Source organism: Lissotriton helveticus, chromosome 10, assembly GCF_964261635.1.
Source record: "Lissotriton helveticus chromosome 10, aLisHel1.1, whole genome shotgun sequence".
NCBI lineage: Eukaryota > Metazoa > Chordata > Amphibia > Caudata > Salamandridae > Lissotriton > Lissotriton helveticus.
Window position 1 is genome coordinate 10,001,236 of NC_136071.1, and position 24,560 is coordinate 10,025,795.

Sequence of the window (24,560 nt, forward strand, 5' to 3'; positions counted from 1 at the left end):
CAAAGCACGTGAGGATTGTACTAGTTACTACTTCTATGGACTAATGTAATTTAAATTTTTTTATTAATGTTATTCCCCAATCAACCTCATTTGGTACTCAGAGTTATACAGCAAGCTCTTGGCACCATATGCTAGAAGAACATTCCTGCACTTTCAAGATAACAACACAGCACTAAAGCCATGTAGTTAGGAAGGCAATAACTGCTGCAACAGTAGAACATATACTAAATAAATACTGATGCCCCCATCAAGGCCACAACACTCTACTCCACCCTCACCCCACAGCCCTGGAGTCATAGATGACAAAACAATGCTCACATATGTGACAGTAGGGGTCACTCAAACACCAACAGAAACCCATAAACAATCTAAACACTTTCAGCTATTCCTCTGTGTCCTTAATGCAGTTGAAATGTTATTACCAGGTATGTTTTTAGTCTTACAAGATGTTCCCTGTTTCCCTGCCCAGTACAGACAGGGTGGGTGTAAGACCATGCTTTGCAGACTGACAGTGCAGGTTCCTCTGAACTGCATCACCTACGAAAGAACCACAAATCCCAAAGTGCAAAGCGCCTGCTGCCAGGGCACTACTGCGCATGCGCACACCATTCTGTTCGCATTTTTGGCTACTGCGCATGTTTATTGCCAAAGAAGGCGCGTCGGCGCATGCGCAGGGTGTACGTATGACGCCTCCCCAGAACGCACGGAGCGCCGCGTAGTTAGGCCGCGCTCACCTTGCCGCGGCTCCGGATCTTCCCGGGCCTCTTCTGCTCTGTGAACGGAGGAGAGAGAGCGGTGTTAGTCCCAGCTCATGACCGCTACCTACATACTGCGCGCGCGCGTCATACTCACTCTTCCTGGTCATGGTGCACGGGGAGCGAGGTGACTGGAACCAGAAGGAGCAGGAGCATGGGCCCGGAGCATGGACATAGAAAGAGGACTTAACTCCGCCCATAGGCTCGTCAGCGGCGCCGCCATCTTTGCTCTGGTTAGAGAGGAGCAGGTTGCGCCATCTTAGATCGGAGGACTTAGCTCCGCCCATAAACTCCTCAGCGGTGACGCCATCTTGCTCGGGGTTGGAGAGGCGCAGGTTGCGCCATCTTAGATCGGACGATTTAGCTCCGCCCACAGGCTCGTCATCGGTGCCGCCATCTTGCTCGGGCTTGGAGAGGCTCAGGTTGCGCCATCTTGGATCGGAGTCCTCTTCAACAGTGCCGCCATATTGCTCTCGGTTGAAGAGGCGCAGGGGGCGCCATCTTAGATCGGAAGATTTAGCTCCGCCCACAGGCTCGTCATGGGTGCCGCCATCTTGCTCGGGGTTGGAGAGGCGCAGGGTGCGCCATCTTGGATCGGGCTCACTTTCTAGCTAGAAGGTGCTTGGGCCTGTCCAGCCGCCTTGGAACAGGGTCCCCTGCACAGGGCCTCGGCGTCCACCGGGGAGACCCGTGCCTTTGTCAGCGCTTCAGATCAGCAGACATGCCAACATTTGAGGACAGGGACGTGGGGGATTTGAAATAAAAAATCGGGAGAATGAAAATTCCCCATGAATATTGTAGAAAATGCAATTTCAGGCGGGAGACAGCTGAAGTAAAGCCATTCTGGCTTGAAAAATCGGTGGCCTCCCGCCTGAATCTGGTCTATTGGCATGTATGTAGATGTTACACAAGGTACAAGGATTACAGAGTCCTAAATAGCAGCATGAAAACCAGTGCAAGGCTATAAGGGGAGCCGAATAATAGTGAGGTGGACAGGTAGTGCACAGGGCACCGGCGACCACTGTGGACCATCCCCAGGGGCGGCTTTAGGGTGGTGCAACAGGTGCGGCCGCCCCGGGTGCTACCTAGGGGGGTGCAGGGTTTAGCAATAACTTAGGGGCATATTTACAAGCCCCTTGCGCCTCTTTTACGCCGCCGTTGCATCACTTTTGTGACGCAGCGGCGGGGGAAAGCCAGCGCCATGCTGCAGGGTATTTATTTTGTGACGCATCTAGGAGATGCATCATGTTGTAAAACCCTGTGCCACATGTAGGCGCGGGGGGGGGGTGTTCCTGTGCAGGAACGCCTCCTAAAAGTGACTGAGTGAAATCTACAAGATTTCACTCAGTCACTTTTACGGCCATGCTGCGTCAAAACCCTGCGCCTGCTTGAAGCAGGCGTAAGGATTGACGCAGCATGTTAGGCATAGGGTCACCCGAGCCTTGCTGGAGCAGCATTGAGCTTGCGACGCAACTCTAGCAATGTGCTGCCTTTCCGACGGGGGGTGCGACACACATCTGCCCATCCGTGCGCCGCATTGTAAATGCGGCGCATTAGTGGTGGCGCACGGGTGGGCAGATGCATCGCAACTCTTCTGACGCATCCCTGCTGATTAGCAGAGATGCGCCAGAAGTAGTAAATCTGCCCCTCACTATTTAAAAGCACCTGCTTCATAGTTCCTAGTACGTCCAGTTTAGGTAGCAATAAAAATGTCAAGATATCTCTTGTGATTTAATGTTCCTGCTAGAGAGAGAGATCGGAGTTCTGTCTAGTGGCAGTATTGAATTGCAATAAAGTAGCGCAGAAGGTTAATATGCCTGCTACACCGATCTGCATTTTATGTGGATAGCTGAGTGGAATGCTGCTTTTGTCATAAATTGCCTTTTGTTACCTCAGTTCATAAGATACAACTTTAATACAGAACAGTGACTATCATGTAGAGTCATCAAAGAACTCCATGAAACCTGCATAAAATAGGTTAGGACATTATGGTTTTCCCCCAGTCTTTCGTTATCTATTCCTAATGTTGCTAACAAGTGTTTTTTTGGGATAAATATATATTTTTATTATTAAAGCCAGCCTTTACCAGTGCTTTAAAACAAATGAAATGTATGAGAGAGGGGCTATGGAGAGACTGTAGGGCCATTTTTCAGGGTCGGTAATGGGGGAATCCGAGGAGGAATTCATGGAGGGTTATTGTGGGGGGGCACCAAAAACAATTGTCACACTGAGCACCACCAGTGCTAAAGCTGGCCCTGACCATCCCAAGCATTTGGAGCGCTCTGCAATAAAAAAAAGAGTATTTCATCACGCACATAGATTGCACAACTGAGTGACAGAATGAAAGCTGCAGTGTTAGAAGGGTCCCAAATCTTATCGGGATAGATGGATAAGTTTCAAGGAACATTTCAGAGCACCGTATTGTGCACTAGAAGTGGAGAGAAGAAGACAATTTAGCTAAAATTATACAACCTTACTGGAACGGTGGCACCCCAAAGAAACCTTTAATTTCTCATTGTTTGAACTCACAGTAGTTTTAAACGTTCATTAATAAACCATGCCTCGTTAATGGTAGCCTTTTGTAATATGGCAACATTTCATGATCTGTAATGAAGATTTACTTTAAGTAACTGGGGCATTCTCCCATACGTCCTCTTCTCAGTCAATTACTTGTGAGGAATAGCAAAGCTAATGCAGGCAAAAGAATCACAAGACTCAACATTACTATCCAGAATATTCTTTAGTTTAATAAAGCAAAAGAAAAATGAAAAACAAACCATAAAGAACCTTCAAGTATCCAATACTGATTTCAAAACTTTGTGATCAAAATAATTATTTTCAAACACCACACCCTGAATGTTATAGTGTTGTAAGAAGGTATGAATAGCTCAGGTGTTCACTCTGCAAATCTCCTGCAAAGAGACACCCTTGAAAGCGGTCCAGGAATCTGCTACTCCTCTTGTTTAGTGCCCTTGAATACCGGTAGGAGGGTAAATTTTAGCCGACTCGTATGCAACAGAAATAGCTTCCCAAACCCATCTACTAATGGCAATAGTAGAAGACTTGCTGCCCTGATTATCTTCCCCAAAAGTAACAAACAACTCATCCCCTTCAAAAAGAACAAACAACCTTCATATCAGATTTCCTGAGAGAGAGTACAATCTAAGCATATTAAAAGGGCTTGTTTTACATCCAGCTAATGGAGCAACCTCTCCTCTTCTGACAAAGAATGAAGAAAACAGGAGGGCAGAAATAGCTCTTGTTCTCTGTGTGCCAAGAAAGGAACCTTTAGTCAAAAGAAAAATTGATAAGTTCTCAAAATGAGTCCATCTTCTGAAATTTGCAGACCTGGAGACTTACTCATAAATACTCCTGGTTCCCCTATTCGTCTAGCACATGAGATTGTGACTAAAAATACAAACTTTAAAGTCAACCACTTCAATGGAAAGTGGCTCAGAGGGTAATCCCTGAAGAGAAGTGAGAACTAACAGAAGATCCCATGGAGGATATAAGGATCTAGTCACAGATCTTTAGCTAGCAAAAGTCTAAAGGAGTCTGAAAACTAAAAGAAAGTTATCTGGGAACTCAGGAATCTGAAAGGACTAAATGGCAGCCCATTGTGCTCTTAATGTAGGCAATGAAAAGCCTTTAGGAAACCCATCAAGACCAGGTGATGCCCTCGTGGTACTTTCCGAACCAGGAAGATTCTGAAGTAGGTCCCTTTTCCTGGTTGATCCTGCAGAACTTACATCACCACCCTCTTCTGAAGAAGTGTTTGAAGGAAAATATACTTGCTGTGTGTGGGAAGTACCCCAGCTCTCACCAGCCAGGGAGAGTGGGCATGTATCTAGGTTTGCCGTGGGCCAGGACCCTTGAGTCTAGTTTGATATAAGGCCATCCCCAATTGTCCCCTGATAAGTATAGTATATTTAGAGCTGGGGTACTTCCCAAAGACAGCAAATGTTTGTTTGGTGGTAAACGCTGCTCCGTTTGCAGAGTTTTCGGCACTCTGCGGAGCTCGCGGAGTGTAGAAAACTCCGCTCCGCGTAGTGCAGCAGAAATGTTTCCCCGCTTGCGAATGGTAAGTTCATGAACACAAGCTGCAGCTTGGGTAGAATTTTTAACGAGCAGTAGGAAGACCAGTGCCATTGGCAGTTCACACTCCACTCCGCCACTTGTGGAACTTCGCAGATTTTTTTGTCACTTTGCGGAGTTCTGCCTAGCGAAACTCCGCGAACTACACCCAGACATGTATATTTTCTTTTCTGCATGTTGAAGCATTCACCAGGGAATTTTATAGGGGTGCAACACTGAGGGAGTACTTTTTCTTTCTAGTACTGCCCTGAAGAATGCCCAGGACCGATATAGGCCAATAGAGTAGGGCAGAAACGTGTTGGCGTTTTAAAATGAGGGTCATAGGACCACAATATCCTGTTTGCCACTTTGCATATATTTTTAACTGTTCCCCCTCACCCCACTAATAAAGGGATGCCTTGGAGTGAATGAGGTATTTTTATTACATCTTAAAATCCCCCTGAAAAAATCAAGACTACTCAAAAGAGCTTCCTGGAATACGGTCAAGCCCATCCTGAGCTTCAGGAGTCAGGGTGAACCCAGTGATGAAGTATCCCATTAGTAAAGTTGGTGAGGGTTATTTAAAAAATGTTTTTTTTCCTTTTCCCACCTCTAAGTGCAGTGGAGGACATGTTCATCCATTTGCTTCTCCTTAATCACTATGATTTTTTTAAGGGAGGATACTATTTATTTATTTTGGATTTGTATTGCACTTGGCTGCCTCAGCAACGAGGCGTCCCAGCGCAACCAGAGACTGCAGACGAGAGCCTGAGAGTGCAACAGAGTGATTTAACAGCAAGAGTAGGGAAAAGCCAAGTCTTTAAGGCTTTTCGAAACACCAGATGGTTTGGAGTGGTTCTAATGGGAGCCGGGAGCGAGTTCCAAAGTTTCGCCGCCATATAGCGAAGAGAGCGTCCCCCGGCCCTCGCACTCCAGACTCGAGGTGCGCAGACCAGTGCAAGGTCAGGTTAGGTAAGGTTATTTAATTGGGAGTATGTATCCTCTTTCCTTTCAGTCTTGAAATGATCTCTCTACCTTTGTGGGTTCGGATGGTTCTCTCCGGACCCCACTTGTTAATGGTAGGAGTCAATTAAGCCTCAGAACCATCGTCACCGAGACCCAAAGCCGAGCAACATCATCGGGATCATATCTTAAATATCTCTGAATCATTGTGAAGTGGAAAAGCCTTGAACTCACTGTGTCTAGCACAGCCCCAATGAAGACAGTACTGTATGTGGGTCGCAGGTGGGACTTTGGGTCTTTGATGGAAAATCCATAAGATGTCAGGAGTGCGGCCATCATGTGCAAGTGACCTACAATTCACTGCTATGAGCCAGGCTTGAGCAGTCAGACGTCAATGTGCACAAATTCATGTATTCCTGACCTCGAAAGGTGAGCAGCGACCACCAACATCACATTTTAGGTCTCACCTGCCAACAGTGCCCATGCGGTCCCTGCAAGGATTATTGTTCACTATAAAGGGCTTGAGGCTCACCCGTTGTTTACATTCGTTGGCATCATTGTATTTGGTGCTTCAGTCAAATTGATTCATCTTAATTAGCCAGACCCCCCAGGATATTGCGGCATAGATTTGCAAATTTAGCGGCACAAAAATGGAAATTTAGCGGCACAAAAATGGAAACTTAGCGGCATTATTGCGGCACTTTATTTTACTCGTAAGCATTCCTTTTCAGCCTTAAATCAATGTAAACTGATTTAATAGAGAATTCCACTGTGAAACTGGCATGTTTAAAGCGGTTCGACAGAAGCACAGCTCCAATCTGCACCTCGTGAGAGGGGGCCTATTTGTCCCTGGGGTGTTCTAGCACCCATGTATGGACCCCTGCTGGGGTACTGCTGCCTCCTGGACACGTCCATTTTAAAAAACAGTCATTTCTATCACCCTTTTTAACATTGAAAATATATTGATAATACAAATATGACCCACACAGGAAGTCTTTGTAGGAGAGTAGGGTCTGCAATCCTATGATCACCCAGATTTTTGCTTTTTGCTGCACTGGTTTACGACTTTCCCTGGCTGTGGGCCTGCTAATCAGACCCACAGCCTAGCTGTTCTCTCTATCCAAATTGTACTCAGGTACTGAAATGGCACTGGGCCCTCTCCAAGTCCCTGTACCCAGGGCTGAGGTGTACCCAGAAGTCTCCCAGGGGCTGAAGCATGTATTATGCCACCCCTGGGCTGACTAACTAAACTGACACAACTGGCTGCACGACAGCTGGGGCAAGGTGGTGTACTCACCCTTTGCTTTAGATATAGTATACCTATATCTAACCCTAAAATGGACACAGAGATCTCCTATCAGTCACTCTTATGGCAGGCCTTAACAATCCTGAAGGCAGAGTGCTTGGAATCGTGTTAGATGGTGCTCTGGCATGAGCTGAGCCTGTCTGCGGCTTTCGGGATCCATCCCTTAGCCGTTTCCATGATATCGCATACCATATACTCTTAAGTGCATTATAACCCTTGCGGTTATATGCCAACTCTGGTATCGCTTTATCAAAACATGTCGAGTAAGGTGTCATACGAATTGGAATACTAACCCCTCGCCAATTCTGGCGACGGGGTTAGCATTCCACCCTTCTAGAGGGACACGACATGTATGTAACCCCTAACCCCGGTTAAAGTCAGACATAGCCTCAGCTCCACAAAATGGATGCTGCCACCGAGACACAAGTCTGCCCTCCTGCTGCTGGGAGTCCTCCCAGAGCAGGAGGCAAGGACAAAGGGTTTCCTGCCAGGGGCGGTGCCAGCACCGTCCCAGACAGGGTTTTGTGTATTCCAGGTAGGCAGGGCTACAGAGGAAGGTGACTGCAAGTGGCACCCCGGTGCTCACTGTGCATAGGCCGGCTGAAACCAGTTCCAGGGACACTCCAGCCCCTGGCCTGGGGAAAGCCCGCCAAGGAAGTGGGTGTAACCACCCCCCTCCTGGTCCCACCCCTAGGGCAGGACTTAGTCGCGTGCCAGCCCCCTTTTCCCAGATAAAGGTAGGGACTGGCCCCTTTCCAAATCAGATCATCTTTGGAATCAAGATACCACTTTCCACGAAAGGACTTCACGATTTCTTCCTCAAGATTCTCCCTTGTGGCTAAGGAGTAGTCACCCTGCATCCGCAGGCACCATCCAAGAACACTGCGGTCTGCTGCACGTCCTTCCTCCGGAATCCGACTGCCCAGCTCGACGAGACCCGGCTTCCCTGGCACCTCTGACCTCTACCCACCTCTACAGCATAGCTGAGAACCGTGGGTGCGACGAGACCTCGAGGGACCGGCCATCGCCAAGACTGCACGACTTCTGCACAGCAAGCCCACCGAGTAATTTCCTGGTGAGTGCTTTGGGGTCCGAGAAGCCCCCGCCCTGAGCAGCTCCAGCACCGAAGAGCAGCCCCCCAGCATCTCCACGATCGGCGTGGGGCCCTTCTGCTTTTTGCTGCTCACCGCGTTGTTTGGCTACTAGCCCGCTGGCTTGTGGCCTTCCGAACGACGCCCGACGACAACACTGCTGCTGGTCTGGTTGCTCCAGACTGGCCCTTGCTTCCCTCCATCGGAGAAGTACCCTGGACCCTCCTGGTCCGGCTAAGACGCCATTTTAGGTCCACCGCGTGGGCCTTGCATTTGCCAAGACTTGTTGCCCAATCTTGGGTCCAGCGACGTCGACAGCCAGAACCTTCGTGGGACAGCTCGCACCTCCATCCTGGTCGCCGACAACGCCTCCTGGTCCGAGAGACTGCAGAGCCCAGCAGCGCCCACTCACCTGACTGCGGTGACTTCGCCCGGTGCCATCCTGGTGCCCACTTAATCACTGGCTAGTGATTCAAGAACTTGGTCCCCTCTGCTTTCAGGTTTTCTTCTTCCTTGATCCAGGCTTGGATCCATCGAACTTTTCTTCACTGGTCGCCTGCCAGCAACTTCCTTCTTCCAGGCTCCTGGTCCGGCACGAGGATTCCCGACGTCTTTTCAGACCTATGCAGCTGCAGCCCCTGGGCTTGGTAACTTCGGCATTTCGGTGCCCCAGCATAGCCTCACTATCTAAGGGTCAGGATCCCCTGTCGTTTTCTCCCTACCAGGTCGGGTTCGCCCGTGAACACTAACTTTGTGAATTCTAGCTTCCATAGACTTTGTCCCGCATCCCGCGTGAGAGTGCACACTCTGCACCCGAGTTCCCTAGGCCTCCTGCTAGAAACCTAAAGGTTCAGTAGTCCAGTCCTAGCGATCCCAAAGCCTCTGAGAATCGTTACTTACCTGCTAGTAATTCGCATTCCACTTTTAGAGTATATGGTTTTTCGTGCCCCTCGGGCATTTGTGTATAACATGCTAACTTAAGTATTTTCATAAGAGTTTTGTTGTGTGCTTAGCACCCTGTCCTCATAAAGAGTACAGGGTTGTTGTGATTCTAATAAATACATTGTTTATTTTCATAACACTTGTGTGGTGTCCTTTCACTGGGTGTTCAAGGGGTAATGTGATGGTAAAACAGCTGGCTTAACACGCCCTCTAGAGTCTTAGCCTTAGACTGCTCGTATCCATGCTACTAGGATAGCTGGTCTATAAGGTTGACTTACAACCAATCATCAATAAGGGTTGTTTGGACTGATATATAGTGATCACTAGAATAGTGAGCACTGCACATCAGGCCAACTTCTCACATTGGTGAGCAGCGTTTGGGATTTGAGCTTGCTGTTGTTTTACCACACATGCCCTAAGAATATCTTGTGAAAGATCACATAAGTACTAAAGGTACATATAACTTAGCTTAGAATACTCTGAGTTCTACTGAACCAGCTGTTGTAGCTCCTAGGGCCTAGCACACCCTAAACTACAACTCTAGCAAGGGATCAGTAGGCAAACATATAGTGTAGGTAAGTGCACCACTTACACCTCACTAGAAAAGCATGTCTACCCAGGGAGAATCTACTGAGACTCCCCTGGTCAGTGTTGACCCTCCACAGGTCACTTCAAGATATGCAGCTCTCAGTTTTCAGGAGATGAGACAAATCTGTGTCTCCAGGAAACTGAAGCAGGGGTCTAACCCCACCACTCCCTTTCTGATAGGTCTCTTAGAGACATATGATGCCAGAAAGCTTTCTCAGTTACATGAGAACATGCCAGCCTTAGAAGGAACCTCTGAGGATCCAGATCTCCCCAACATTGCTACTGCAGTTGAGGAGGAGGATCAGGGGGAACTCTCTGGGGACGAGGTAGACAAAGGTCTTGAGGTAGTCAGAAGGCTAACTAGGGCCAACTTAGACTTGCTTGGGCTAGGATCTGGGGGACCCCCAGTACTGACCCTAAGTAGGCCTAACCTTGGAGTTAGGAGAGATAGATCTCTTTCTAGGGACTCCAATAGATCTCTGCACTCTAATGCCTCTTCTCAGAGGAGAAGGAACTCTCCCCAGAGGAGATTGACTTCCCCTCAGAGGATGGAGCATGAGGCTAGGATGAGACAGGCTACTCTGAGGATTGAAAGGGAAGAAATTGCCCTGGCCAAAGAGAAGCTTGCCCTGGCAAGAGAGCAGCAGATGAGTGGGTTAGCTCCCACTGGTGGCAGCAATCTCCCAAGAGATAGAGAGAAGGGTTTAGATACTAAACACCTGACTAAGATAGTGCCCCCCTTTAAGCAAGGGGATGATATCCAGAAATGGATGGCTGCTCTGGAGAGGGCCTGCACTGTGCAGTGCATTCCCCAGAGTCAGTGGGCAGCTATACTGGGCTCTCCTTTGACGGTAAAGGTAGAGATAAGCTCCTCACTACAAGAGTGGAGGATGCTAACAATTACCAGGTCCTGAAGAATACACTGGTTGATGGGTTTGGTTTAACCACTGAACAGTACAGGTTGCTGTTCAGAGACACCCAGAAAACTCAGTCTCAGGACTGGTCTGACTTTGTGGATAGTGCCACTAAGGCTTTGGAGGGCTGGTTGCTGGGTAGCAAGGTTACAGATTACACAGGATTGTATAATCTTATGATGAGAGAACAAATTTTAAACAATTGTCAGAACCAGTTGTTGCACCAGCACCTTGTTGATTCAGATCTGACCTCTCCCCAAGAATTGGGAAAGAAGGCAGACAAATGGGTCAGGACAAGGATCAAGCAGAACCAGAACCAGGGTGGTCAGAAGAAAGCAGACCAGAAGGGTAATGCAAAGAGTGAACAAAATGACCAGAAGTCTTCACCAGGTCCCCAACAAACCAAAGAGGGTGGGGGTCAGGCTTCCCAGAAGAAGAAGACTCAAGAAGGCCAGTCAAAAAGGTGGTGCCAGTACTGCAAAAGTAAATCTCACTGGTTTAGTGAGTGCACCAAAAGAGGAGGACAAACTCCTGCCACTACAGCCCCTAAGGCAACTGCACCCCCTAGTACAGTCAGTAGTGGTAGTGTACCTCCCAAGGCATTAGTTGGGTTAACCTTGGGAACTGAGGGGTCTGACAACTTAGTTGGCACACTCACTCAGGCTGTCCTTGTCTGTACAGGGGATATGGATATAACCCCTGAGATAAGTCCCAATACTTTGGGCAAATACAGGCAGACGCCTTTGATTAATGGCAAAATGGCTCAGGCCTATAGGGACACTTGTGCCAGTGTCACCATGGTGACACCTAACTTTGTGGACCCTGGACAGATCATGCCAGGTACTGATTTCCTGGTGACCAATGCCAGCAATGTCACTACTAGTCATAGTGTGGCAATTGTGGCTTTCTCCTGGGGTGGAGTGAAGGGACAAAAGAAAGTTGTAGTCAGTTCAGACCTCCCAGTTGATTGTTTGTTGGGCAATGATTTGGAGTCATCACAGTGGTCAGAAGTGGAGCAGAGGACTCACATGGAAATGTTAGGCTTGCCAGCACATGTGCTTGCTGTGACTAGGTCACAGGCCAGAAAATGCCCCACTGAACAGGTGCTGGATCCTGAAATGATGGACCAGACACCTTCCAAGAAGAAGAGCAGTAAGGGTAAGGCTTTGCCTTCCCCCTTGCCCCAGGTTGAGGATCAAGTCTCTGAGGAGGCTGATCTAGAAGAGCTGAGGGAAACTGAGCCTAAAGAGCTTGAACTTGATCAAGTTGAGTTTCTGGGCTCAGGGGGACCCTCCAGAGCAGACCTGGGGAAGGAACAGTTGAGCTGCCCTTCCCTTGAACCCCTCAGACAGCAGGCTGCTGCTGAGGCTGCAGGGAATGCCACAGGTGCCCACAGGGTATACTGGGAAGATGGACTCCTGTACTCTGAGTCAAGAGACCCCAAGCCTGGTGCAACCAGGAGGCTGGTCATCCCCTTGTCTCTGAGAGGTTTCCTTCTCACCTTGGCCCATGAGATTCCCCTTGCAGGTCATTTAGGTCAGACAAAGACTTGGGACAGGCTTGTCTCACACTTTCACTGGCCCCATATGAATGAGAATACCAAGGAGTTTTGTCGCTCCTGTGTCACTTGCCAAGCCAGTGGTAAGTCAGGTGGCACAACAAAGGCCCCCCTCATACCACTACCTGTGGTGGGGGTTCCCTTTGAAAGAGTGGGGATTGACATTGTTGGTCCAATGGAACCCCAGACAGCATCAGGGCACAAGTTTATACTGGTGGTAGTGGATCATGCCACCAGGTATCCTGAAGCTATTCCACTTAGGACCACTACAGCACCTGTAGTGGCAAGGGCCCTAGTTGGAGTGTTCTCCAGAGTGGGCTTCCCTAAGGAGGTTGTTTCTGACAGAGGTACAAACTTCATGTCAGGATATCTGACTGCAATGTGGAAGGAGTGTGGTGTGAACTACAAGTTCACCACACCCTACCACCCACAATGCAATGGGCTTGTTGAGAGATTCAACAGGACCCTCAAAGGGATGATTCATGGGCTACCTGAAACTCTTAGGAGAAGATGGGATGTCCTGATCCCCTGCCTCTTGTTTGCTTACAGAGAGGTCCCACAGAAGGGGGTTGGCTACAGCCCTTTTGAGCTTCTGTATGGGCATCCTGTAAGAGGACCCCTGTGTTTGGTGAAGGAAGGATGGGAGAGACCTCTCAAAAAGCCTGCAACCAACATAGTGGACTATGTACTTGGTCTCCGCTCCAGGATGGCTGAGTATATGGAAAAGGCAACTAAAAACCTTGAGGCCAGCCAAGAACTTCAAAAAGCTTGGCATGACCAAAAGGCTGTTCTGACTGTGTACCAGCCAGGACAGAAGGTGTGGGTGCTGGAGCCAGTGGCCCCAGCAGCTCTGAAAGACAAATGGTCTGGGCCCCACACCATCATTGAGCAAAAGGGAGAGGTTACCTACTTGGTGGACCTTGGAACTCCCAGGAGCCCTCTCAGAGTGCTCCATGTTAACAGGCTCAAAGCATATGTTGACAGGAAGGACATGAGCTTGCTCATGGCCACAGATGAGGGACAGGAGGAAGAGAGTGACCCTCTCCCAGACCTGCTCACTCAGAATCCTGATGATGGATCAGTTGATGGTGTTGTCTTTTGTGGCAGCCTCACTGAACATCAGCAACAGGATTGCAGGCAAGTCCTGCAATCCTTCAGACATATGTTCTCTCTAACACCCAGCCAAACTGATTGGTGTACCCATGATGTTGACACTGGGGACAGTCTGCCTGTCAAGAGTAAAATCTACAGACAGCCTGATCATGTTAGAGACTGCATCAAAACTGAAGTGCAGAAAATGTTGGAGCTGGGAGTCATTGAGCCCTCAGATAGCCCTTGGGCTAGCCCAGTAGTTCTAGTGCCAAAGCCTCACACCCAGGGTGGTAAGAAAGAGATGAGGTTTTGCGTAGACTACAGAGGCCTCAATGCAGTCACTAAGACTGATGCCCACCCAATACCAAGAGCAGATGAACTTATAGATAAATTGGCTTCTGCCAACTTCTTAAGTACATTTGATTTGACAGCTGGGTATTGGCAAATCAGGTTAGCTGAGGAGGCCAAACCCAAGACAGCATTTTCTACCCCTGGAGGGCATTATCAATTTGTGGTAATGCCCTTTGGACTGAAAAATGCACCTGCCACCTTCCAAAGGTTGGTGAATCAAGTCCTCACTGGGCTGGATGACTTCTGTGCAGCATATCTAGACGATATTGCTGTCTTTAGATCACCTGGTCCACCTGAGGAAAGTGTTAGAGGCCCTGCAAAAGGCAGGCCCCACTATCAAGGCCACAAAGTGCCAGATAGGGCAGACACAGGTTGTATACCTGGGCCACCTTGTAGGTGGAGGCCAGGTTCAGCCACTGGAGAGTAAGATACAGGCCATCAAGGACTGGACTCCTCCAATCACCCAGACTCAGGTTCGAGCTTTCTTGGGCCTGACTGGGTACTATAGGAAGTTTGTCAGAAATTATGGGTCCATAGTGACCCCTCTTAATGACCTGACAAGCAAAAAGATGCCAAAGAAAGTTCAGTGGACAGCAAGCTGTCAGAAAGCATTCAATGACCTAAAGCAGGCCATGTGCACAGCACCTATCCTAAAGAGTCCAGATTACTCCAAGCCATTCATTGTCCAAACAGATGCTTCTGAGTTGGGTGTGGGGGCTGTTCTGTCTCAACTGAATTTTGATGGTAATGATCAGCCTATTGCTTTCATTAGTAGGAGGTTGACACCCAGAGAGAAAAATTGGTCAGCTATTGAGAGGGAGGCCTTTGCTGTGGTCTGGGCCCTGAAGAAGCTGAGGGCCTACTTGTTTGGCACTCACTTCACCATTCAGACAGACCATAAGCCCCTCTTGTGGCTAAATCAGATGAAGGGTGAAAACCCCAAACTGCTTAGGTGGTCCATTTCCCTACAGGGGATGGATTTTACAGTGGAGCATAGACCTGGTACTGATCACAGCAATGCTGATGGGCTCTCCAGGTATTTCCACTTAGAGCAAGAAGACTCACCTGGTCAAGGTTAGTTTATTGTCCCAAAGTTTGGGGGGGGGTCATGTAGGAGAGTAGGGTCTGCAATCCTATGATCACCCAGATTTTTGCTTTTTGCTGCACTGGTTTACGACTTTCCCTGGCTGTGGGCCTGCTAATCAGACCCACAGCCTAGCTGTTCTCTCTATCCAAATTGTACTCAGGTACTGAATTGGCACTGGGCCCTCTCCAAGTCCCTGTACCCAGGGCTGAGGTGCACCCAGAAGTCTCCCAGGGGCTGAAGCATGTATTATGCCACCCCTGGGCTGACTAACTAAACTGACACAACTGGCTGCACGACAGCTGGGGCAAGGTGGTGTACTCACCCTTTGCTTTAGATATAGTATACCTATATCTAACCCTAAAATGGACACACAGATCTCCTATCAGTCACTCCTATGGCAGGCCTTAACAATCCTGAAGGCAGAGTGCTTGGAATCGTGTGAGATGGTGCTCTGGCATGAGCTGAGCCTGTCTGCGGCTTTCGGGATCCATCCCTTAGCCGTTTCCATGATATCGCATACCATATACTCTTAAGTGCATTATAACCCTCGCGGTTATATGCCAACTCTGGTATCGCTTTATCAAAACATGTCGAGTAAGGTGTCATACGAATTGGAATACTAACCCCTCGCCAATTCTGGCGACGGGGTTAGCATTCCACCCTTCTAGAGGGACACGACATGTATGTAACCCCTAACCCCGGTAAAGTCAGACATAGCCTCAGCTCCACAAAATGGATGCTGCCACCGAGACACAAGTCTGCCCTCCTGCTGCTGGGAGTCCTCCCAGAGCAGGAGGCAAGGACAAAGGGTTTCCTGCCAGGGGCGGTGCCAGCACCGTCCCAGACAGGGTTTTGTGTATTCCAGGTAGGCAGGGCTACAGAGGAAGGTGACTGCAAGTGGCACCCCGGTGCTCACTGTGCATAGGCCGGCTGAAACCAGTTCCAGGGACACTCCAGCCCCTGGCCTGGGGAAAGCCCGCCAAGGAAGTGGGTGTAACCACCCCCCTCCTGGTCCCACCCCTAGGGCAGGACTTAGTCGCGTGCCAGCCCCCTTTTCCCAGATAAAGGTAGGGACTGGCCCCCTTCCAAATCAGATCATCTTTGGAATCAAGATACCACTTTCCACGAAAGGACTTCACGATTTCTTCCTCAAGATTCTCCCTTGTGGCTAAGGAGTAGTCACCCTGCATCCGCAGGCACCATCCAAGAACACTGCGGTCTGCTGCACGTCCTTCCTCCGGAATCCGACTGCCCAGCTCGACGAGACCCGGCTTCCCTGGCACCTCTGACCTCTACCCACCTCTACAGCATAGCTGAGAACCGTGGGCGCGACGAGACCTCGAGGGACCGGCCATCGCCAAGACTGCACGACTTCTGCACAGCAAGCCCACCGAGTAATTTCCTGGTGAGTGCTTTGGGGTCCGAGAAGCCCCCGCCCTGAGCAGCTCCAGCACCGAAGAGCAGCCCCCCAGCATCTCCACGATCGGCGTGGGGCCCTTCTGCTTTTTGCTGCTCACCGCGTTGTTTGGCTACTAGCCCGCTGGCTTGTGGCCTTCCGAACGACGCCCGACGACAACACTGCTGCTGGTCTGGTTGCTCCAGACTGGCCCTTGCTTCCCTCCATCGGAGAAGTACCCTGGACCCTCCTCGTCCGGCTAAGACGCCATTTTAGGTCCACCGCGTGGGCCTTGCATTTGCCAAGACTTGTTGCCCAATCTTGGGTCCAGCGACGTCGACAGCCAGAACCTTCGTGGGACAGCTCGCACCTCCATCCTGGTCCCCGACAACGCCTCCTGGTCCGAGAAACTGCAGAGCCCAGCAGCGCCCACTCACCTGACTGCGGTGACTTCGCCCGGTGCCATCCTGGTGCCCACTTAATCACTGGCTAGTGATTCAAGAACTTGGTCCCCTCTGCTTTCAGGTTTTCTTCTTCCTTGATCCAGGCTTGGATCCATCGAACTTTTCTTCACTGGTCGCCTGCCAGCAACTTCCTTCTTCGAGGCTCCTGGTCCGGCACGAGGATTCCCGACGTCTTTTCAGACCTATGCAGCTGCAGCCCCTGGGCTAGGTAACTTCGGCATTTCGGTGCCCCAGCATAGCCTCACTATCTAAGGGTCAGGATCCCCTGTCGTTTTCTCCCTACCAGGTCGGGTTCGCCCGTGAACACTAACTTTGTGAATTCTAGCTTCCATAGACTTTGTCCCGCATCCCGCGTGAGAGTGCACACTCTGCACCCGAGTTCCCTAGGCCTCCTGCTAGAAACCTAAAGGTTCAGTAGTCCAGTCCTAGCGATCCCAAAGCCTCTGAGAATCGTTACTTACCTGCTAGTAATTCGCATTCCACTTTTAGAGTATATGGTTTTTCGTGCCCCTCGGGCATTTGTGTATAACGTGCTAACTTAAGTATTTTCATAAGAGTTTTGTTGTGTGCTTAGCACCCTGTCCTCATAAAGAGTACAGGGTTGTTGTGATTCTAATAAATACATTGTTTATTTTCATAACACTTGTGTGGTGTCCTTTCACTGGGTGTTCAAGGGGTAATGTGATGGTAAAACAGCTGGCTTAACACGCCCTCTAGAGTCTTAGCCTTACACTGCTCGTATCCATGCTACTAGGATAGCTGGTCTATAAGGTTGACTTACAACCAATCATCAATAAGGGTTGTTTGGACTGATATATAGTGATCACTAGAATAGTGAGCACTGCACATCAGGCCAACTTCTCACAGTCTTGCTTTGCTGCTAGAGCGCTTTATTAGAAAGTAATGCATTGCATTAAGTGTGACAATTTAAGTGACACTTTGTGAGTGGACAAAGGCAAGGAAATCCATAAAAAAGCTATCCTCCTATCTGAAACCCAATGGTCTAAAAGGGCCTTAAAATATCCCCAGCAGTTCTGAAGCGCTGCTGCAGGGTACATAACTGCCAAGGCTTCAGGTTGCTATGTGTGACATTTTCATAAATTAAGTGTAAATATGAGTGACATTCAACGATTATGAGTGACATTTCTCCTGAACGAAATCAAGCAATGAAGTCTAGGGAAACAAATCAATATCAGAAATACCCCCATTTGAGCAATTAGAAACTCTAAGAATATCTTGAAACTGCAGCAAAGTACCAGAAATGGAAGGACATTAGCCTAGTGCCTTTGTAACCTGATTGAAAGACCTGTTAAGTACTCGGGTGCGGCTGCATTAGACATCGCCAGCCCGCGAAACTGTCTCATCCTGGGCTGACACAAACGACGGGTGGGGGGGCTGAAGCCCGGTGAGCCCAATGGGTGTTGCGCGTCTGTCTTAAATCCACCTCCTGCCTGGTACTCCACTGCCAGACACTCCCTGCTCTATTATCTCACTCTGGCAGGTCCCTGCTTTCTCCTTTTGTGACGGGGTGCCATCTTTCTAATTGTCTCTCTTCACGATCTGTGTGTTTTCCCCTTGATTTGGTGTCCCCCCACCGCCTGCTCAAATTAAGCAATGTCCTGCTCTGGGAATGATTGGCTTGCCATCCTAGCATTTTCTCGGTGGGTTGCGTCCTGAGTGAGGAAGAGAGTGGACTGCAACAATCCAACCAGGCCCCACGTCATCCATCTAATCACGGCCATCTGCAGTGACGAGTCCATTTGAACCTTTTCACCAGGACTTATATTTGGTTTTCACTTTGGTCGTGGACAAGAGCAGCAGTAATGCGGTAATGTTCCTGCTTTATTTTTGACTGCCCCCGTACTCGAAAGATCACAGATTCAGGTTCTCTGAAGCCTTTCAAGCTGAAATGTAGGGCAGGGCAGAGGCCATTGTTTCACACATCAGAGGTGCAAAAAATGTCCTCGCATCGTTCTTCAGTGTCGCAACTCCTCACTGCGGCAGTGCCTCGGGCCGCTCCACTGTTTATTAGTTCTAATAATACTCAGTTACACAGGTAAAGTGAGCGGTATTCGAGTACTTGGGGGCAAAGAGTCGCATTCGTGTACCCGGCCTTGAGCTTTTTTAGGGGAAGGGTGAACGCAGCAGGTAAACGGATGCTGCACACGAGCCTCAAACACAGGGTTTGGTGACGGGGAGATAAACTTTAGCGCTTGGGAAATGATGTAAGCCCTGACCTTTGCCCTTACAGTACTCGCCTGCCAGAAGGTAGGAAGGGGTGCGGCCTCGCCAGCAGGCTCAGAGTTTGTTATTGGCCTCAGGCGTCATGATGAGAGAGAGCCTGTTCCCCGGAGCGAGGCGCCAGTAGCTGCATTTACACATGAAAGCCACACAGGCTAAAGGATTGGATTTTGTCAAGTGGGACACAGCAGGTATTCGGCGGCTGGACGGCGGCAGTAGTGACATGTGCGCAAACAGCCTATAAAAGGGTAATGTTTGATTTGGTTACAATTATCGCGGCAATAATTGTAAAAATCGCGGCCATCGCGCTAGTCAGCCGATTTCACGATTTTTTTGCAAATCGCGAAAGGCTGGAGGGTCTGATTAGCGTCCATCCTCTGCTTGTGCTGTGATGGAGGTACTATGTCTTCTTCCCCTCCCACCCCCTTCTTCACGTTGCTGCTTCCTCCTCCCACCTATTCCCTCGCAATGTTGCTTCTTCCCCACCCCAACGTCTAAGAAAATCATAGAGCGGCCTGATTTTCAACTCTGCAATAACTTTGGTATAAACCCTGACAGACTGTACTGTTCAGATCTTCTCAAAACAAGGTAATTGTTACTATCATTCTGAATCAAGTTTGAGTACTGAGCACGACGACTGCTCTAGTTTGAAAAATCAAAAGAAACAGGGGTAGCTGGGCCCAGCGGGAAGGAGGGTAGGCAGGGCCTCACAAATATGAAATACAAATATTTGCCTATGCCTCCGGGCTAATTAGGGCACTCACAGATTCATGTGCGAGTAAACAATAGTTTATTAGTTTACCCAAACAACACTTTATGTTTTTCAATCAGTAATCAGTTCGAAAAAAGATATTCAAAAAAGCAGAACAAACACTGCTATCAACTTCATTTCTTAGCCATACACACTTTAGGAGAAAATTTTTTTGTGCATATATACAGTGAAACAACAAATAAATGACGTTTTAACATAAAATGACAAAAAACATATACCGTGAATACATTTCACCACGAAAACAGTTGAATAACATTGGTCATTTAACCATACATGCTAGAAAAACTTTTACAAAAACAAGAGGGAGACAAGAATGATATTACAAACAAATTATACTCCCAGGTCCTGAATCTAATGTTTTCAAATCAATGTCAGGAACATTGCTAATTTTAGCATCAATAAACAATGGCCAACTGGCCAGTGAATCAAGGGGAAAGAATGCCGACGCGTTTCGAATCCAGTTTAATGGATTGCTGGATTCTCGTCAGGGCCGTGTAATTCTATTCCGTGGGAGCTTGTGATATTCTGCCCACAGTCGCTCCAGTTTACATGAAAAATGCCATCTATGCCGGTCAGTTTGCGCTGCAATAATCTTGGACGTGTGACAGGTTGTGCCAGTATCTTTACGTATTTGGAGTTGTGCTCATGTCAATTCTGTAAAATTTGAGCGCTAATCCGCGGTTGTTCAAAAACGGGTGTTCTGTTTCTTAAGAAGCGGTCGTCCGTCTCAATCTAGTTTTGCCAATCTTTTGACGCTTGACAGGATGACCAAGACCACGCACGTTCCATGAGACAAACTTACACACCATGGAGGGAGCAGGAGATGGGTGACACGTGAATGAAACACACGGTAAGGGAGCAACGGTTCAGTCGGTAGTGGAATCTGTTTCCTGGTTTTTGTCATTTTATGTTAAAACGTCATTTATTTGTTGTTTCACTGTATATATGCACAAAAATGTTTTCTCCTAAAGTGTGTATGGCTAAGAAATGAAGTTGATAGCAGTGTTTGTTCTGCTTTTTTGAATATCTTTTTTCGAACTGATTACTGATTGAAAAACATAAAGTGTTGTTTGGGTAAACTAATAAACTATTGTTTACTCGCACATGAATCTGTGAGTGCCCTAATTAGCCCGGAGGCATAGGCAAATATTTGTATTTCTAGTTTGAAAAAGGCATTTAACATTTGGAGCGCCACATTTTTTCCTTCTGTGTTTTTCTTTTTCTCTTTTTTTCTTCTTCTCTCATATTTGTATTACGGAATTGATCTGCTTTTTGTTTAGAAATTGTTTTTGTTTTTATTTATTATGGTCATTATTTCTGACAATTAACAAACAGAAATCATTAGGAGCAATTATGAATCTGGTCATGACTATACATTGGTCATTCTCTGTGCCGTTGGAGCATTTTTTATTATGTCTGTTTTTAGGTCGAGCGTCAGCGAAGGACCTATTGTCAGCGCGTTCGGGGGAATCTGAGACAGCGTTCAGGCACGCGCCTCTGCTGTCTCAGATTCCTCCTCGAGGGCGCGCACGGCGCCGTGCACATCCCCTGCCTCGCATTCGCAGCCTCTCTCAATCACACACAGTCACGCATGCGCACACACATTCCCACGCGCACACACTCACCCCCCCCTGCCCCCCCAGGCATACACAGGCAGGCACGCACACACACACACACACGCACCCCCCTCCCCCACCACTCACGGGGCTCACGCGCACACACACGCGCGCACACACAGACACACATATCCCCCCCTCCACTCACCGTGCTCTTTTGTCGCGTCACCTCGCTGAGCTCCTTTTCTCCGGCGCATCTCCACACGCGGGGCACTTCTCTGGATCTTCACGCTACCGCGGGGCTCTCCCTCCATGATGGGAGCTCCGCATCAACGAGCAACACCGGCCTCTTCCGGCCGCGTCACAGGCCCCGCCCATGTCACGGGCAAGGATGCCTGACTTCCTGGTTTTAAAATGCAGACTGTTTTTATAAAAAAGAAAGCCAGAACAGACTTGTTTTTCACCTGCGTTCTCGGTACATATTTAACAGAGACGCCAGACGGGGCCAATCTCTAACCGGATTGCGAAACACCCAGGCGCTTCTGCATCACAGGTAAATGCTTCCGTCTGTCCCAATCCCCCCTCATTTCCTCGTTGTTCCTCGGTTCCCCGTCCCCGGAACCGGCCACCTTTCTCTCTGCACAAATTCATGTCCTGGGTCACAGAAGCACCACTCCCTTCTGGGACAGTTAAGTAACTCAATTATTCCTCTCACGTTCTTTAATTTTATTTTTAAATTTCACTTTTATTTCTCCCGGTGACCCATCTCGATGTACTGCCAATGATGACACATAATTATTCAAGGGGTCACTGCCTGCATGTATCCCAGACTTTCGCTATGCTCCCACGTCTCTTTTCCTTCCTTGTATGTTATCTAGCCCGCGTTACAACCTCCCGTGATCATACGTTGCACAAACGGGGGTTCTGTTTCTCTCTGCACCGCACCATGCCCACAGCTTTTCAACAAATCTCTCAACACATGCATAGCGTCCACAGCGAGTCCCTCTCCACACTCAACCGTGCCCACCTTTAAAGCACGATCTTCCAGTCGTTGCTTGATGCCTCACGGCCCAATGCAAGTTACTGGCTCTATGCATGTCTCCCACATCCGGCCTCGTTTATCTTCCGCATGTTCTCATTTATCGTTGACAACAGGAATAGCACGCAAGGGCATCTCTAGTTTAACTGTTAATCCGTGCTTCGCCGCTCCCCTACTCCCCCCCACACACACACACACAATGCCGAGAGCTTGCTTTTAATTATATCATTTCGCCAATGCTTTTTTTTTGGTGGAGGGGGAGGGGGTTACACTTTTGCCAGCGCTACACTTCACTGTGAGATCGTTACTTGCCGCTTGGCACCTCCTGGCAGCTTCTTGGCACACTTAGAAACCACCGAGAGGTTCGCACAAGCTTGGTGCCCCGGCAGCTGTCAGTCTTGTCCACCTGGCGCCCGGACCCGTCTCCCATTAGAGGCACATGTGCCCCCTAGCATCGCCCGACGCCTCTGTGCTGAGAGTTGCCCGGCCTTGATCAGCCCCCACCTGCCCGCTCGTGCTTCCCAGCCTACACACCCCCGCTCATTTCCGTAACACGTCCTGATCGGTGTTTTACTTTAAGCATCTCTCGTTGACGTGGAGGCATCCTGTGCTTGTGCAGACCCGGCCCCGCAGGCTCAGGTTAATGAATGTGCATGCTTAGTGACATATGCACATGCATACGTCATCAGGGTGGGCCGCTGTAGTATCATGACGCATCCATGTGTGTGTCAAGAGGCATATGCATGTGCAAGTCATAGCTCTTTGTTTTATTTCTTTTTTTAAAAACATTGCTTCTTGTTTAGACGTAACAGTAGGGGCAAAGAAATGTCAGAGCCAATATACTCGAAAAGTATACGTTGGGGGTCAATAGAGACATTTTGTAACACGCCTGTCATTGAATACTCACTCTAATTGCTTGCAGTATTTCTGTAAATGAACATGTTCCAGAGCAATAAATGGTAACATGTTGGAAACTTGGAAACTAAATGTGCTACGATGCATTTCTCAAAGTAGGCTGTCATCGCTGTAAATGAAAACGAGTTTAACTGGCATAAGCACGTTCTGCCTGGTTAACTGCAGTTTTTGAAATCTTGGCGAGTTTAACTAACGTTTTCGAAATCTTGTTGTGAGATGTTTCTATTCTGAGCCGATGTCCAGGCGGTTTGTATGTGATTTCATAGAAACATGATTTCATGGAATACCATTACTGAAAACGCATTTCACTTAAACTGTATAGTGGAAATTTGCAGGATAAATGCCATTTACCATTTCATAGAAATCAATTCATAGAATGTATTGTTATTCTTTTGCATGCTTATTAGGTCTTGCTGAGCCAATGCGCTTGCGCATTACTTCAGCGAGAATTATGTAGAGCCACCACCACTTCATTCAGGAACACCACCACATTACTCAGGAACACCACCACATCACTCAGGGACACCACCACAGCACTCAGGGACACCACCACATCACTCGGGGACACCACCACATCACTCGGGGACACCACCACATCACACCTACTTCTGGCCGCTCCTTCTAGCGCGCAGCGGTGACGCGCAGCGGGCGCGCCCTCCCTGCGCCTGAGTCTCGCCAGAGTCTTGCCCGTCTGCGCCCGTCAGCGCTAAGGAAGCGCGGGTCGCGGCTGGACTCTAGGACAGGACATCATGACTCCGCCTATTATTAGGTATCAAAGGGCTGATCTGCTGGCCATCGTGATTGGATTATACGCTGTGATCTCCCGGCCGTGGACCCGTTATGTGGCCACTATCGTTGTAGTTGCGGCGCTTGGACATTAGATACCCCTTCCCCTATTCGATCGTTGGAGTGTCCATCTCCATATAAAAGAAAGGTAGGACTGCGGAATCTGAACATCTGGAGTCTAAATGTCAGATCACTGGTAAAGCACTATCAGGAGATATATGATCTCCTTAATGATGACTCTCCTGACGTGCTTTTTCTGACCGAAACCTGGTTGCAGGATTCGGATTCCTCTATACTTAATTTGGCTTTCCCTCCAGATTATTCCATCTTCACCCTTAATCGTGTGACCAGGGGGGTGGGGGGGGATTGCCATGGCCATTAAGCTGTGCTATCCGTGTGAGTGGAAGGCCGTTAAACTCCCAGGGTGTGAAAGTGCTCTTTTTAAAATCTCGTTTAGCCATCACTTTACCCTTTCTGGCCTGCTAATTTACCGCCCTCCGGGTTGCGATTCTGCTTTCAGGGCTGCTCTCCCGGATCTTATTAGCACAGAGGCACTAGGATGTGCTAATTTTAATGTTATCGGAGACCTTAATCTTCATCTTGACTGCCCGTCCTCGCCCTCTATTAGGAGCTTTTTGGCCGATCTAGAGGCCTTGCAGCTCTCCCAGCG

At 48.8% G+C, this 24,560-nt stretch overlaps 1 protein-coding gene across 1 annotated transcript in view; it reads right to left on the bottom strand.

The window, feature by feature from the left end:
* The window catches only part of GNL3L (G protein nucleolar 3 like), a 42,269-nt gene extending 41,306 nt beyond the window's left edge, over positions 1-963 (bottom strand). The window contains exons 1-2 of the mRNA XM_078664551.1: positions 853-963; positions 735-772 (exon numbers count right to left, since the gene is read on the bottom strand). Of these exons, the coding sequence (XP_078520677.1) occupies positions 735-772; positions 853-955 (141 nt within the window). The 5' untranslated portion in view covers positions 956-963. The remainder of the gene's footprint in view (positions 1-734; positions 773-852) is intronic.
* Between the last annotated feature and the right edge of the window lie 23,597 nt (positions 964-24,560).